Below are 17102 nucleotides of genomic sequence, written 5' to 3' on the forward strand. Positions count from 1 at the left end.
ATATGAAGGTTATCTATACTGGGTGACCATTTTATGTGTAGAAAAATCTTGTTGGCTGTCACTATCCATATGTAAGATTTTTCCAAGGCAAGGACTTCTTCCTAGCTCGTTTGTAATTGAAAATTCAAAACTCGAAAAAACTCTGTTTTATCTGGTCAAACATTGAAAAACTGAATATTATTAATATCTTAAAAATATATATATATATATATATATATGGATTTTGATATGTTGGAAACATTTCCTTATTCTGGGAAGCTAAAGATGTGGGAAGTACTTTAGCAGAAAGCCTTGGTTCATGAAAATTATGAACGTTGAACCAAAGCCTAACAAAAAATAAATTTCCAAGAAATATTCTCTCCTCTTTGTTGTATACGTACCCTCAAACAAACAATTCTTGAAAAAAAGTGAAAAAGTAAAAAATAAACATGGATATACAATACAATTAATGGATATGTTAACTTCACTTTTTAAGTAAAATGTCTCCTGATTCACCCAAAAAAAAAAAAAGTTAAATTTTTCCTGAAGCAATTTTTTTTTTATTGGTGGTAAGAGGAACATAGAGGATGATAAGAATTTTCGAGTGCAAGGACTTAATATATTCCTCTTTGTTGCTTTTTGTGACTCTAAATTAATGATAAACATGCGGAGTTGATGGATGATGTTTGGTGATGAAGTGAAGAGGAAGAAAGCAAGAGAAGAGAAAAAAAAAAAAAAAGTTGTTTTTTATGAAATTACTCTTTTGCCCCTCTTTAGTGATATGTTAGCCTAGGAATTCGTGCCAGACAGCAAGAAGAGAGTTTTCTACTGGTTTTAGTGAGAGAAATAGTGGGTTCTTCAAAATCCCATCAATGGTGCCATGCTATTGGTGATTAAGCTTGTAATCTCTTCAAGATAATGAAAATCACCATCTCCTTGCTTGCCCTTGGACATAGATCACCTTGATCGAACCACGTAAAAACTTTTGTGTGTTTTTCTCTCTCTTTCCTCTTATATTTATGTGCTTGTCTCTTTCTCTCTCTAGATTTTTCATGGGTTTGTTCTAAAATCTTCTATTTCATCTATATTAGCTTGTTTGTGGACTTTTGTGGGTTATGTGCTACTTGTGGATATATATATATATATATATATATTGCTTGCTATACATAAGTTGAATCTTTACAAATTGGTATGAGAGCCTAGGTTGGTGAAAATCTAGGGATTGGAGATTGGAGATTTGGGGCTTTTGTGTAGCTTGTTGTTATTAGCTTCTTGTAGTGGAATTGGAGGTTCCCTTAGTTGAAGCTAGGTTGATTATAGTGTACCCAAGCAAACTTGACCATGTCTACTAAGTTTGAGGTGGAGAAATTCATGGACTCAAATGATTTTGGCTTTTGGAAGATGAAAATGAAGGCGATATTAGTCAAGGAAGGGTTAGATGTGGCTTTAGAAGGTGAGGAGAACTTACCGGAAACAATGGATGTTAAAGAGAAGAGGGAATTATTGAAAAAGGCATATAGTTCAATAATTCTTGGTCTTAGAGACAAGGTGTTGAGAGAGGTCTCAAAGAAAACAATGGCAGCAGATGTTTGGAGAGTTTTGGAAGAAAGGTACATGGCTAAATTGATACCAAACCTCATCAATTTGAAGCAACAGCTATATGGCTCCAAAATGAAAGAGGGAAGGTTTTTGAGTGATAATCTTGATGACTTCACTAATTTGATTCAAGATATGGAGAGTATGCAAATCTCAATTGAGGGTGAGGACCAAGCGGTGATTTTGCTTAATTCTTTGCCTCGAGGAAATGAGCACTTTGTGGATACTCTCAAGTATGGAAGATAAACCTTGGATGTGAAGGAAGTTATAACGACGATAGTTGCTAAGGATGCAAAGAAAAGCTTGAGTGGCAAGAGTAGTGATGGATTGGGACACACGGTGAGAGGTAGAACCTCGGATCGGCCTAGTGGTAGAAATTGACGAGGTAAAAGTCGGGGTAGATCGAAATCAATGGACAAAATGAGATGTTTCCGTTGTAATCAATTAGGGCCTTTCAAGAAGGATTGTCTGGAGAGGCTTGGAAAGGGGAAGGAGAAGCAATCCGATGGAGATGCAAGTGTTGCCTCGAAAGGTTATGAAAGCTCCGAAGTATTGCTTGTAACCAACCGAGACAGCGGTGTTGAGTGGATTCTTAACTCGGGTTGGTCTTTCCATATGAGTCCGATTAGGAGTTATTTTGATACAATTGAGGAACTAGATGGAGGATGAGTTCTCATGGGGAACAATGCGGTTTGCAATGTTGAGGGGATTGGTATGATAAAGTTGAAGCTTCAGATGGAGTTGTGAGAACTTTGTCGGATGTGCGGTATATTCCCAAGTTTAAGAGGAATTTGATTTCTCTTGGTACATTAGATGAGCATGGATATAGTTATAAGGCCGAGAAAGGCATTTTGAAGGTCTTGAAGGGTTCAATGGTGGCGATGAAGGCTTCTAAGAAGAATGGCTTGTATGTGCTAGATGGAAGTGTGGTTCAAGGTGAAGCTTCGATCTCGGTGAATGAGAAAATGAGCGACACCACACTTTGGCATAGAAGGCTAGGCCATATTAGCGAGAAAGGGCTAATTGAGCTTAGTAAACAAGGGCTTTTGTGTGGACACAAGGTGGAGAAACTTGACTATTGTGAGCATTGTATCTGTGGCAAGCAAACTAGGGTGAAGTTCAACATCATGGTGCATCGAACTAAGAGGATCTTGGATTATATTCATTCTTATGTATGGGGCCCCACGAGAACGAATTCAACGGGTGGTCATAGGTGCTTCATGACCCTCATTGATGATTACTCAAGGAGAGTATGGGTTTACATGTTGAAAACCAAGGATGAGGCCTTCATTAAGTTCAAGGAATGGAAGGTTATGATTGAGAACCAAACCGAAAAGAAGATGAAGATACTCCGAACGGATAACAGACTTGAATATTGCAATGAGGAGTTCAATTCCTATTACAATGAGCTTGGAATTGTGAGACACAAGACTGTGCGGATGACTCCTCAACAAAATGGTCTTGCTGAACGTATGAATAAGACCATTTTGGAAAGAGTGAGAAGTATGCTTTCCAGTGCTAAGCTGCTTATAAGTTTTTGGGCGAAGGCGGTGAATACCACGGTGTACTTTATCAATCGGTGTCCGTTGAGTGCTATTAAGTTCAAGACTCCAATGGAGAAGTGGTCCAAGCATGCACCAGATTTAAGTAATCTCAAAGTCTTTGGTTGCACTTCGTATGTTCATGTAAACGAAGGCAAGTTACATCCAAGATCTATGAAATGCATTTTCTTGGGGTACCCGGAGGGTGTCAAAGGCTATAGACCTTGGAATCCGGATACAAAGAAGTGTGTAATTAGTAGGATGTAGTGTTCAAAGAAAGTGAGATGCTTGGGTTGGCAAAGGAAGGAGAATCTTCTAGTGGAGGTGAAGTTGTCAAGGAGATATTTGATCTTGGGATTGAGGATAATCCAAGAAAGAAAGTGACTCATGAGGAGCACCATGATACATAAGTGGCTTAAGAACAAGTTGATGAGGTAGTTGATTGTACCGATGAGGAGGTGGTTGATGTTGATAACCTCCATAATTACAATTTGGCTCGTGATAGAGAATGGAGACAATCCAAGGCACCTGTGAGATATGGTTTTACGGATTGTATTGCATATGCTCTCGAAGTTGTGGAAGAAATGGACTCGGAGCCTAACACTTTTGAGGAAGCTTTAGTTTCAAAAGATTCGGTAAAGTGGAAGGTGGCCATGGATGAGGAGATGGAATCCTTGTATAGGAATCAAACTTGGAAGTTAGTAGATAAGCCTAAAGGTGGAAGGGTTATAGGTTGCGAGTGGGTGTTCAAGAAGAAGGAAGGTGTACCCAGAGTTGAGGCATCAAGGTTCAAAGCTCGATTGGTTGCCAAGGGTTATACTTAAAAAGAAGGAGTGGATTTCAATGAAATATTCTCTTCGGTGGTGAGACACACTTCTATTCAGTTCTTGTTATCACTCGTGGTTCACAAGGGTCTTGAGTTGCATCAATTGGACATCAAGACAGCATTCTTACATGGAGACCTTAAGGAAGAGATTTACATGGCTCAACCCGAAGGATATGCAAAGGGTGCCAAGTTATGCTTGCTTCAAAAATCCCTTTATGGCTTGAGACAATCTCCTAGGCAATGGTATAAGAAATTCGACAAGTTTATGCTTGGTATTGGCTTCAAGAGGAGCACATTTGATATTTGTGTGTATTACAAAGAGTTGTTGAATGGGGAGTTCATTTATCTCTTGTTGTATGTTGATGATATGTTGATTGCGTGCAAACATATGGATGAGATTGATAATTTGAAGAAGTTGATGAGTTCTAAGTTTGAGATGAAAGACCTTGGAGAAACCAAGAAAATTTTGGGGATCGATATATTTTGGGATAAGGAGAATAGGGAGATATTTGTCTCTCAAAGGAAGTATATTGAGAAGGTCTTGGAGAGGTTCAACATGGGCAGTGCAAATCCCATGATCACGCCTTTAGCACCCCACTTCAAATTGTCATCCAAGCAATGCCCAAAAAATGAACAAAAGAGGGAGAGCATGGCTAAGACGCCATATGCAAATGCCATAGGTTGCATCATGTATTTGATGGTGTGTACTAGACCGGACATCACTCATGCGGTTAGTATGGTGAGTAGATTTATGAGTAATCCGGGCAAACCACATTGGGAGGCTTTGCGATGGACTCTAAGGTATTTGAAGGAATCCATGGATGTTGGCTTATTGTATCGGAAAGAGAACAATGGTAATGGTGATTGTATTATCGGATATTGTGATGCGGACCTTGGTGGTGATTGGGATAAGAGAAAGTCCTTGATAGGTTATATATTTTCAGCTTGGGGTAATACAATTAGTTGGAAAGCATCGTTACAACCGGTGGTTACACTCTCAAGTAGCGAAACCGAATATATGGCGGCCACGAAAGCGATAAGGGAGGCATTATGGTTAAAATGGTTGGTAAATGAGCTTGGTGTTCCCCAAAACCAAGTCATTGTGCATTGTGACAACCAAAGTGCAATCTTCTTGGCAAAGAATCAAGCCTTCTTAGACCGTACAAAGCATATCGAGAAGAAGTACCACTTTGTTCAAGAATTGATCAACAAAGGTGAAGTGGATTTGGTGAAGATTGCAGGTGACAAGAATCTGGCGGATATGTTGACCAAGGTAGTGTCAACAGAGAAGCTTAGGCTTTGTATGAGTCTAAGCAATGTGCAAAGCAAGTGATGAGGATGTGTGTGCAAGCAAGGAGTGATGGGAAGTGATTTGAAGAGTTTGTGAATTTAGAGTCAAGGTGAAGAAATGTCATTTTTTGTGACTCTAAATTAATGATAAACAGGAGGAGTTGATGGATGATGTTTGGTGATGAAGTGAAGAGGAAGAAAGCAAGAGAAGAGAAAAAAAAATAGAAAAAAAGGTGTTTTTACCTAGGAATTCATGCCAGAAAGCAAGAAGAGAGTTTCCTACTGGTTCTAAAGAGAGAAACAGTGGGTTCTTCAAAATCCCATCAATGGTGCCATGTTATTGGTGATTAAGCTTGTAATCTCTTCAAGATAATGCAAATCATCATCTCCTTGCTTGCCTGTGAACGTAGATCACCTTGATCGAACCACGTAAAAACTTTTGTGTGTTTTTCTCTCTCTCTCCTCTTATATTTATATGCTTGTCTCTTTCTCTCTCTAGATTTTTCATGGGATTGTTCTAAAATGTTCTATTTCATCTATATTTGCTTGTTTGTGGACTTTTATGGGTTGTCTGCTGTTTGTGGATATATATATATATATATATATTGCTTGCTGTACATAGGTTGAATCTCAACACTCTTTACTGGTTCTTTTTTGAAATTTTTGTTTACTTTCACTTATAAAGTCAATAATGTTGTAGCATGAATTAGCAAAAGTTTAATGCAAAAAAACATGCATATATGATTTAGATAGAGTAAGGGCATTAGTACCTATCTTCCTTATTCCTCTTCTTCTTTTATTCATTCATTTTTTTTTTTTTATGTTTATGCAGTTTTTCTTCAATACAATTACATTTGCTTCTTTAAAAAATAAATAAATAAAAGTAAATTGTCTCCTTTATTATTAAATAGTGGAAAAAATATAAAACTAAATAAAATATTTTTATTCATGTGAGGAATATATATATTTTTGTTGATGGAAAATATATATTACATGTATTAGTCAATACTGAAAGTTTATTTTCATTCAATACCTAAGGAAATATTTTAAAATGGAAGTCTATAAAAATCTTTTATAATTTTGCAACTCTATACAAGTTAATAGAATTTCTGTAACTTTGCAAAAGTAGTCACTTAAAAAAAGTCCATAATAATATTTAAAAGTCTAGATTAGATATACCACAAGATGGCCCACAGATGGTCTTGGTTGGTGTTCATTGCTAAGCTTTGGCTTTTGTGGAAAAGGACGGCAACTTTTATCGAAGATTGGAGTTTTGTATTTTTCAGTTCTTGGATGGAATTCGTGTCAAGGTGGAGATTGTTAGAGTTGGTGACCCAAATTTTTGTTGACCCGACCCGAAAAGCTCTCGATGCGATCCGTTTGGTGAATTTATTCTGAGAAAAAAAAATGTGCTCTGTGGTGGTAAGGCAGTGCCCCCGCGATACGGACCTTTCCAATTTTTAAGTCTATTTCGTCCGTATAACATATATATATTTTTGGGGATTTTTTTTTTTTTTGGAAATAGTAGTTTTACAGCTCTATTTTTGCTCACCTTTTGTACCAATCTTCATCAATAAAATCTTTGCCTCTCTTTGCCCGTGGTTTTTTTTTCTATAAAGGATTTTCCATGTAAATCTGTGTGTGCTTTATTTTATTTTATTGCTATTGTTTTTGTTCTACTTTTTGCAACATATTCAAATCCCCATATATAAACACACGTACTATATGTATTTGCATATAACATAATTGAATTCTTAAATTGCTTATTGTAGAAAAAAAGCTGGGAAATGTAAATAAAGGATTTACCAATGTATAAGACAGAGTACTTCGATGCTAAGAACTGCAAGAACAAAGTAGACCTTATAGTAAAAAAAAAAGTTAAATAAATTAGATGCCCAAAAAATCCTGATGACAAATCATTTAATTTTTTTGTGCATGCCATCTGATAGACTATCAAAGAATTCTCACAAATAAACTATCAAGAATCAATTTTCATATTTTCATCCCCAAAAAAAAAAAAAATAGTTTTTCATATTTAGTAAACAACATTAAGCAGTACTATCTGAAAACTGATTGTAGGATGGTAATATAGTATATTAGGATAATGAGAGAAGATCCTCACAATTTTCAATATAAAGAATGATACTGATACCTACACCATAAGCATATTCCATAAAAATAATAATAATAATAATAATAATTCTTTCTTCTACTTATATATCCTTACCACACTGGACCTTGTTGTTGGATTCATGGACGTAGCAATGCTCACCCAATTGGCCTTTGAGAGCAAAACTTGGCAACCAAGAAAGCTCAAAGCCATATACAAATTGCTTATGTAGGTCTTTGTAGGAAATGTTGTTACTGTTTTCCTAAATTCTCTGCTTCCGAGATGTGATCATAGCCATGTGCTCTATAAGGCAAGAATCATGTAACTCAGATGGATATGTTTGACCAACCTTCACATAAGCACATTCATTTTTTTTATAAAGTAGTAGTAGCTCCACTACTATTAGTGCATGGAGGAGTAGTAATGGCTTTATAAAGAGGAGACTCCACCGGAATTTCACACTTCAAGAAAGTCATAACCTCGGAATCTAATTTCCTATACCAATAATTTCCATTTTGACTATCCATCCAAAAAAAAAATGGATCGCCGCCACCGAAGTTATGATCGAACAAAGAGTAACAAGGGATGGAGGAGTATCATTTCCAACAACATTTTAATCCACCACTAGGATTGTGTAGTTATTGTAATTGGTTGCCTCGACGTAGTATTTTCCTGAATACAGGTATAAGATAGTGGAATGATTGTTGTTTTCACAAGAAAGATTGTACCTTAGATCCCCACAGTTTGGTGGATCTGTTCCGAGATGAAAATGGTAGCTTATATTGGCGATTTTTCCACATGAAGATGGAGGGCAATGATGATCATGATCATGATTATTCTTTGCATTGCTAGTTTGGTGAAACACCAGCAAAATGAGGAAGAAGATGCTACCTATGAATGGTGGAGAAGAGGGTCTTCCAATCACCATGATCTTATCACAAGTGCAGGTACTGCTCTATCATCTTTCTTCTTCTTCTTCTTCTTCTTCTTCATGTCATCCACATATATATACCAAGCCTATCAGGGAAATGTTAATTATTGATGTGCATTGTAGACAAAGTTCTGTTCACATGTCATTATGAATATCACTTTTCCAAGGCAGGGACTTATGTCTTCGTTCTAGCTCATTCATCTTCATAATTGGAAAGTCAAAGTTATAATTTTTAAAATAAAAAAAAAAGGAATGTCTCTAATCAAAATTAGAAACACCAAAATTTATTAATGTCTAAAAGCATTTATACTTTTTCTTACCACATTGAAATTATGATGATATATCTATATGAAAGAAACTTAGATTTGGCTGTTGCTTATGCGTACCCCATTAGAGTAAAACCGACATGAAGAAATAGTGAAAATATTGCAAAAGTTAGGTGATCTGTCACAAAAGTTACCCATTTTTCCTTTTTCCCTTTTTTTTCTTTTTTTTTTTTTTTTTTGTTTGGGGTAATGAGTTACCCATTTTCTTTGTGTGGGCACACTTTACATATTTCTTATTATAGAAGTCAACAAAACCAATGAGAGAAATCACAAAAAACTACCAATCACTTTATTTAATTTTGTTTAAATGTTTTTTTTTTCTGTCTTTGTTGTAAAATTGCTGTATTATTGTTAACTGAGTTCGGTAAATAACCGTAAATGGAATAGATTTCTTTTGCTAGGTGATCCGTGGCATTCTCACAAAAAATTAAAATAAATAAATAAATAAAGGGAGGTGATACCTGGCATATATTCCATGATAAAGTATTTAATGAGTACATTGTCCCATGTGACAGAAATGATTGAAATGCGGGGGGAACAAAAGACATGACAAATTTCAGAAGAATTCTTTGTTCTTACGTAACAGACTTCTTCTCTCTATTCTTCTGCTTTTCATTTTCTTTTCTTTTTTTCATTTTCTATACCCAGAAAATTTCATTTTGCAAATCAACGAACAGTCTCTGCATTCTTGTGAAGTCCCAAATCGGTTGGAAAGGAAAACGAAGCAAACCTTATAAGGGACTGTGGATACCTTTCCCTTGAAACGCGTTTTGACAAAGCCGTGCGGACTGGGCCCAAAACGGACAATATCTCATGCGGGTGGATTGATCTGTTACAGTTGGTATCAAAACCAATACCCAGATCGATGTGCCAACGAGGACGCTGGGCCCCAAGGGAGGAGGATTGCGAAGTCCCATATCGGTTGGAAAAGAGGAACGAAGCACGCCTTATAAGATGGTGTGGATACCTTTCCCTTGCGATACGTTCCCATGAGGAAAAGTAGGATTGGACTCACCACCGAACTTCCAAAGAGGACAATATCTCGGTTGGGCCTAGGAGACCCGAGTCAATGGGACTGGCAGGTGAAGGGGTGGGACCCTAACCACTGCGATGCATTTTGATAAAACCGTACGGGCTGGACCCAAAGCGAACAATATCGCATGCAAATGGTCTAGACTGTTACATTTTGATCCCCCTTTCTTTTTATTTTTCTTTTGTTTCTTTTTCATTTAAGCACAAAGATAAATAACAGCATACATTATTACTTCAAAAGAGTTTAATTTAACCCCAAAAAAATTAGTCTACCATAAAATTATAACTATTTGCAACAAAGCCAGTAAAATACCTTTTAAACATACTAGACAACATGGAAAATTGACAATTACAGTTTTGTGCTCAACTTGAATGACCATGAAAGATTTCAAAGCCCCATAAACGCTTGTACCTTTTCTTCCTCTGGGCTTCTAGTCAATCTTGAACCATGCAAACTATAAGGATAGAGTACTATTAATGCACAACCCCAATTAGCTCTCAACGTCTTTGCCATCTTCTGCATATGATGATGATGAGCTAGAGGCAAAAATACTAACAAATCAAAAACGAAGATGAGTTTGTGCTACTTGCATCCTTTTACATCTACATCCTTTTACATCTAGTAGTCCTGCTAACATTCTACAATTAGAGGCAAAGAAGCAAATAACTAGATGCAAGTTCAAGAGAAAATTTAGCAGTGAGAATTATGAGCAAACCAAAGTCCGTTGTCTCTCCCTCTCTTTCGAAACTCTCACTGAAGAATCCATACCTCTTTCTGCTAAACATCGCTTGTATGGCACAAACCCCTTCCTAAAACTACAAAGGCTAACTCTTTCCTCAAAACGAGGTTCGGGACATGAAGAATCAACAGTCTCTATATTCTTCTCTCCTACATTTTCGACTCCAAATCATCCCTCATTCGAATCAGAGCAAGATCTTTCCTTGTGTTTCATTCTTTCATCCACACAAGAATTTACTGTCTCAACTGCAGTTTGGTTATATCCAGGGAGATAATAAAATGGTACTTGGTACATAGTCCACCACAGCATTACAGACTTCGGGCTCTCTTTCTGGTTCTCCATTTGAATAATCAAAGCACCACATGGCAATGGATTAACTCCACTAAGAGACAAACATGTGTCTAATTTATCTGAGAGTAATGTTTGAACAACCTTCTCATCCTCAACGTCAGAATCGGCTGGTTCAGTATTAGATGTTGATACCTTACAATACTCCGCACCAGGAGGAGATTCTTTCTAAGGATCCAACTGTGAAACAGTCCTTCCAAAAAGCTTGATACTTGTGGAAGCTCACATCTCAAGAGCTTCTTCTTTAGCACACAGTATCCTTGGAACCTAGTTTGAATTTATCTATATCCAGATAAACAAAGGAACTAGTCAAATAAAGGAACCAATCAGAATCTTAGCTACAAAGACATTTCTTTTCATTTTATATATAAAGAGTCTTGAGTGGATATTATCAGTATACCATGCACAATACATTCTCCAAGATAGGCAAAGATCCTTTCCCTTCTTCTGCAGAAGAGTTTGATGTCGTGTAATCATTCTCCTTTTCAAGAGGAGACAAACTGCGAGAATGCATATCAGTAGTACATAAAGTTGATGAAGGAGAGCTTTTGCTATGCTAATCTGAAGCTGGAGCCTCCATAGCTTCTGAACCAAGAGTAGATAAAACTGAAATGGGAGATTTTGTGCCTTCCTTAGGAGATGAAAACCTTTCAGTTCGATTTGATACTGACATTCCTTTAAGAAAATCAACTGATTTTCGAGGATAAGGAGAGCATAGGCTTCCTCTTTGGCCTTGGTGGAGGAATCTCAATTGGTTTCATGGAGTCTTCATTGCTTCCAGTTGACCCTCGAACTACCTTAAACCATGAAGATAAACCACAAGAGTATGGAAGACATGCTATGCACACGACAACCCAGCCACCAATATTAAGTTTTAATTCCATATAAATATCAATGTATCAACTTCAAATGTTCAATAAACATGCAAGTATAAGAGGAATTAGGCTCTGAAACAAAGCATTCGACCTTAGGAAAGAACTTTTAAGCATGACTTCGAATCTGAACTGCAGTTTTGGTTCCTACATGTTCTGCATGAAAATAAAGTAACTTCATATGACTGGACTAGGAAAGAGAAAATTTTCTAAATAGATTTAAAATACACTAAGCATACCTTCTATTTGACGCCAACCATGACCATACAATTTCAAGGCTTCAAGGAACTTCTGATGTTCTTCCTCTGTCCATTTTTCTCTTTGTTTTTTGATTATGCAAGGCTTCCTGGCCTGAGAAGAAAAGAACACCATTCGAATCAAATCAAAGACGACTAGAACCATCATTCGAATCAAATACATAAAGTTTTAGACTAAACTGAAATATTCTCCACAAGAAAAGTTACAAGTTCAATGGTACCTTGGGTTCATGGTAATTCCCAATTGATTACATCTCCTTCACCAGGATCTCCGATCCAGATTTTGCATGGCCCATCGAATTGAAATTACCAACCACAACGTTAGTGTTTGACCCCATGCCTTCGCTCTGGTCCTGTGTCCAAAACATTACAGAGATTGAGATTAAGATAACCTTTCTCTCAACAATATGCATTCGAGTGAAGTACTGTTATTCAAAAAGGCATAATTCAATTGCTCAAAAATCCATTGCATCTACAATCTATTTAAACCCGTAAAACTTTTTCAATTTGGCTTTTCTCTGAAAGCACGTCACTTACAGAATCTCATGGCATCGTAAATGAGAATTTGTTTCTAAAACAAGTAAGGGGATAAAAGTGTATATTTGTCTTAGTAAATGTGAAAATAACAAACCTACCATTCTTAGACTTATAGGCATAAGATCATTGTTAGTTTGTAAGAATTCTTCGATAATGTTATACATTGAAAAATGTCGCGTTCGCCATTTGCAGATAAGAAATGCAATTACAAATGGAATTCCAAGAATGAGTTTTAATCCGCTCCACGAAACTGTAAGAAATTATATACCAAAGGAGTTATTTGATAATCATCAATGTATCGTTTTAAAACTGCATGTATAAAAATTTTCTTTAACACATACCAATAGTTAATCGATGTCACAAATTTGAATTGTTTACCTCCTTTTTTTTCTTTTTTCTTTTTTTTGGGGGGGGGCCGCAAATCTCCAACTTAATTTACTTTGCACACCATTTTTGTGGCATTCCCGTTCTTCCTCTTTCTGTCTCTACTCCAACCGCAGAAAACCAAAGCCCAACAAAAAGTAAAATGCCAAGAAATTTTCTCTCTTCTTCATTGTACACCCTCAAACAAACAATTCTTGTTTAAACTGAAAAAAAAAATGGATATACACTTAAAATTAATTGATGTTAACTTCACTTTTAAGTCAAATGTCTCATGAAGCATTTCATTATTGGTGGTAAGAGGAATCACAGAGGACGATAATGTTGCAGCACATGGGTTAGCAAAGTTTAATTTAGTAAGGGCCCTAGTAGCTTATTCTTCTTGTTTATTTTATTTATTTTCTTATTATTTTGTTTTTATCTTTTTAAATGTTTATGATACTTTTCTTTAACATAATTTCATTTGTTTCTTTGAAATAAATAAAAAAAAATAAAAAATAAAGTTAAATGCCCCTTTTATTTTTAAATGTTGAAAAAAAAATTATAAAACAAAATAAAATATTTTTATTCACATGAGGTATATGTATAATTTTGTTAATACAACTTATATACTCTATTTAGTAGTCAACGAATGTTTATCAATGTCAATGAAAACCTGCCATCAACTTTCACACCAATTTCACACCAGCAATCCGGGAGGTAAGATTCGAATCTTGGCAAGCCCTGTTATTGCCTCGAATGGTCCCATGCCACAATGCTGCATGGCGCAGGACTACGGCCTAATACCTTTGATACTACCAGTAGACATCTTTTTTTTTTTTTTTCAGCTAAAAAAAAAAATGTCAATGAAAACCTATCCATACCTATAGAAATCTTTCAAAATGAAAGTATTGAAAAGTTTGACAATCTTTCTTAATTCTGCAACTCTATAAAATTTAATAGAATTTCATTAACTTTGCAAAAGTAATCACTTAAAAAAATTTCATAAAAATATTCAAAAGTCTACATTAAATATACTCCAGTCATTGCGACAAGGGTGGTCAACGATGACTTGTAAAGCCCTTATCACAGGGTCACTCCAAAAGGATATCGAATTTGAAGAGTATTGGTATGGGCGATAGAGGAGCTATGAGTCACCTGGGCCATCAATTTGTTGGTTGGTTGATTCTCTAAACCATATAAAGAGAAATAAATTAATGAAGGAAATTACATATCATAGTGCTCCTCTGCCAAATTTCCATTAAATTTTCACACATATTATTTAAAACTCATCATCATTGTTATTAAAGCATAGCCATCCCATGATTAGTTAGCCTTTGCATTATCCTTTTTTTTCACACATAATACTTAAAACTCACCCCCCTCTCTATCAACTCTCTGGTCTAACATTGTTGTTAGACTAAGGTAGCCTTATCATTAGTTTCAAAAACTTTTAAGCTATTAGAAAGTGGACCTAACTCTGCATATTAAGCCAATTAAATAGACACAAAGCAAGACACTAAAGTATCAGCAAAAAATAAACAAATAAATAAAATACATTCAGAATAGGAAATGACCAAGACAAACTGCGAGGCTTCTCCAGCAATTTGTTCGAGTCCATTAACTGCAACTGAATACCAAACAAGTGCCAATAGGTATCAACAAGCAAAAGTGGTCATCGGACTCATGGCTGACCCATGAATAAATCCTCAATGATCACCATCTGCGTCTTCACCAGGTCGGCCACTGCTCTTTTAAACTCTGTTTTGTAAGATGGAAGCGTGTTGTGTATCCTTTAATGGTGAGACTATGCTAGAATTGTTCTGTATCCTTTAATGGTGAGATGATGCTAGAATTCTTCTACATGGGACGTTCTGACAGTGTAATAGTTAAAAATTGGAGCTTTCATAAGAGCTGTTCAATTCACTTCTTTAGTGGCTTGTTCACAAGACTTCTTTGGTTGGTAGCGATTCTTATATTATTCCGCAACCCCCTATAGTCCTTTAGTTAGTCCTTTAGTTGTGACACGAGAGGCCTTTTCAGTTACTAAAGGCATTTTTAGTTGTGACACTTCAAAGATAATTGTAAGAAAGTAGGCATATAAATCTAAGGAAGTATTGGCATTAAATCCTTAACCAAGGAAAAGATTAGGTGTATTATTTGAACCACATAATTGTAGAGTTGAAGTGATCTCCAATGTCCAAGTGACTGACTGTTATTTACTCTGACAAAGGGGCTTATCCAATTTATCAGAAACAACTACGGTATGATTTCTCTGTTGCATGAATATATAATACTGGAGAAAAGAACAGTCTACCACATTATAACTCTAGAAAGAATAGCTCTAAGCAATTAACGCCACACGTACCAGTTTTAGTCCTCAACATTGCTTTTCCATAGGAATTATAACTCCGAGAATAGTGGCATGTATATGCTTAAATGTGATGAGAAAATATTCAAAGCATTCAAAGGAGGAAAGAACAGAAATTCTTCAAGAAAAGAAATCTCTCCGATGAAAGGTTTCAAGCTTTTGTAGTCATCTAAGTCATTTAAATCCTTAAGTTGCTTCAGGCCCACAACAAGTCAACAACTATTAATGCAGCTAGCAAAATAACAACTTTAGACTAGATTGAAACCAACGTACACTCCAAGCGTACTTATTTTCTATGGATAATTGCAGTCAACTAATAACATAAAAAAACCGAACAGTCTAATCAATGAATGTTAAAAAAAAGAAAGAAAAATATGCTACAAATACATTGACAATCATATTTGTTGGTAGATAGCGGCATACCTCAACTTTAGACTACGGCTTTTTTTGGCTAATTGATGTCCAAGTTCACTCCTTAACTCCGACACAGAATGAGCTTTCACAGCCTATGCATAGAATGACAAGTCTTAACATAAACAAATGTATAAACTTGACATGACTGTACACTAAGAATTCAGTCATCAATTCACTACTATCTAACACAATACCTCTACACGCTGAAGCAAATAAGTACAAGAACATATATAAAAATGCTACAATGGCCCATGTTTGGAGATAGAGAAGGATACATTGACTATACCAGGCAATCTCCAAATGCTCCACCCACAAGAGCAATCTCATATGATTGACCGAGAGAATCATTCCTGCTTTTAGGATAAGCTGGTCAATCCCTGACTAATTATATCCTCCAAATTCAAAAAAAGCAAATGCAAGAGCCTTATACACCCAAATAAAGAGAGAGTTTTTTAGCTTTACAGCTTTAAAAAATAAAATAAAATAAAATAAAAAACCAATAAACCCATAAAGACAAATTACCTGCTTGAACAAAGATGGATTCAAAGTTCAAACCCACATCGAACAACATTCAAATCTTTTAGACAACTACCAGCTCTTTCCTCGAAATAATCAAAAGCAATAGTAGCTCCACTCCTCCAGATATCAAAACCTTCTCCACATTCTCACCAACTGAACAAGAACTCTCACCGCAAAGACCCCTCCACTGTGGTTTTGTGGTGATTCGAAACCACCACTCTGCTAACCTTTGAAGAGATTTCCTGAACAAACCCAGATGCATCCACGAAGTCTAGAAGGTAAATATCGCTGATTAGGGCCAGAGGGATCTGATTGGAAACGATGGGGTTGTAGACGGTATTGGGGAAGAACATCACCAGAGGACAAGCAGCAGAGAAGAAGAGGTGAGCTGCTAAAGCTGCAAAAGCTCCGTCTGGGCATGGATAGTGGTATGGAACCGTAGGTTTCTTCTGCATCATCATCGTAATCATAGTGGTTATGGGCTTGGCTAAACCCAAACCTTCAAGAGCGTTCAACACCATGTTTAGTTGCTCTGGTAGCTTTAGTGGAAAAGATCTATTAATTTAAGAGAAAAAGGAAGTTCGAGAATTAGATTTTTGGGCTTTGAAAACTGTATTTTTGTATTTTGGGAACCTGAGCTTCTTGTTATAAACAGAGTCATAGACTTCGAATTGGGGAAAACTATCAAAGCGACGTCTGAACTCAGAACATGCCGGTTCAAACTATTTACAATAAAAAGTTTTTTTTTTCCCCCCTTTTTTTGGCCTAAATGCAATTTGTTTATTTATATATTTTTTTGAAGATTAATTACAAAATTCCTTATTAAAATACAAATTTTGATTTCTTTTTTTTCTTTTTTTTCCCTTTTGAGGGAAAAATAATGATTACTAATTACATTCATACATAATATTTTTAATTAATAATGCTATAAGATATAAAAAAAATTTATCAAATAATATGGCATCATTTTATTGATTTTGATATTTAATTACATTTATTTATTTAAAAACTAAATAAATGATACAAAAATTTACTCATCTATATGTAAGTTAT

At 35.8% G+C, this 17102-nt stretch overlaps 2 protein-coding genes across 2 annotated transcripts; both read right to left on the reverse strand.

The window, feature by feature from the left end:
* Nucleotides 1-9841: 9841 nt before the first annotated feature.
* Nucleotides 9842-12549, reverse strand: LOC107435620 (protein REVEILLE 7). The gene is given in 7 exon segments (XM_016047251.4): nt 9842-11001; nt 11120-11431; nt 11433-11516; nt 11686-11747; nt 11831-11942; nt 12070-12201; nt 12484-12549. Coding segments are annotated over 7 exon segments (783 nt in total). The 3' UTR covers nt 9842-10986.
* A 3499-nt stretch (nt 12550-16048) lies between these two features.
* On the reverse strand, nt 16049-16798 carry LOC107417855 (uncharacterized). The gene has a single exon (XM_060814353.1). The coding sequence runs from the start codon at nt 16568-16570 to the stop codon at nt 16217-16219; it is 354 nt and encodes a 117-aa protein (XP_060670336.1). The 5' UTR covers nt 16571-16798; the 3' UTR covers nt 16049-16216.
* Nucleotides 16799-17102: the final 304 nt, after the last annotated feature.

Source organism: Ziziphus jujuba, chromosome 2 (genome assembly GCF_031755915.1).
Source record: "Ziziphus jujuba cultivar Dongzao chromosome 2, ASM3175591v1".
In the NCBI taxonomy this organism is placed as follows: Eukaryota; Viridiplantae; Streptophyta; class Magnoliopsida; order Rosales; family Rhamnaceae; genus Ziziphus; species Ziziphus jujuba.

Bases quoted from the DNA above. Each gene is read 5' to 3' on its own strand.
- LOC107417855 (XM_060814353.1), bottom strand. From the start codon at position 16,570: ATGGTGTTGAACGCTCTTGAAGGTTTGGGTTTAGCCAAGCCCATAACC.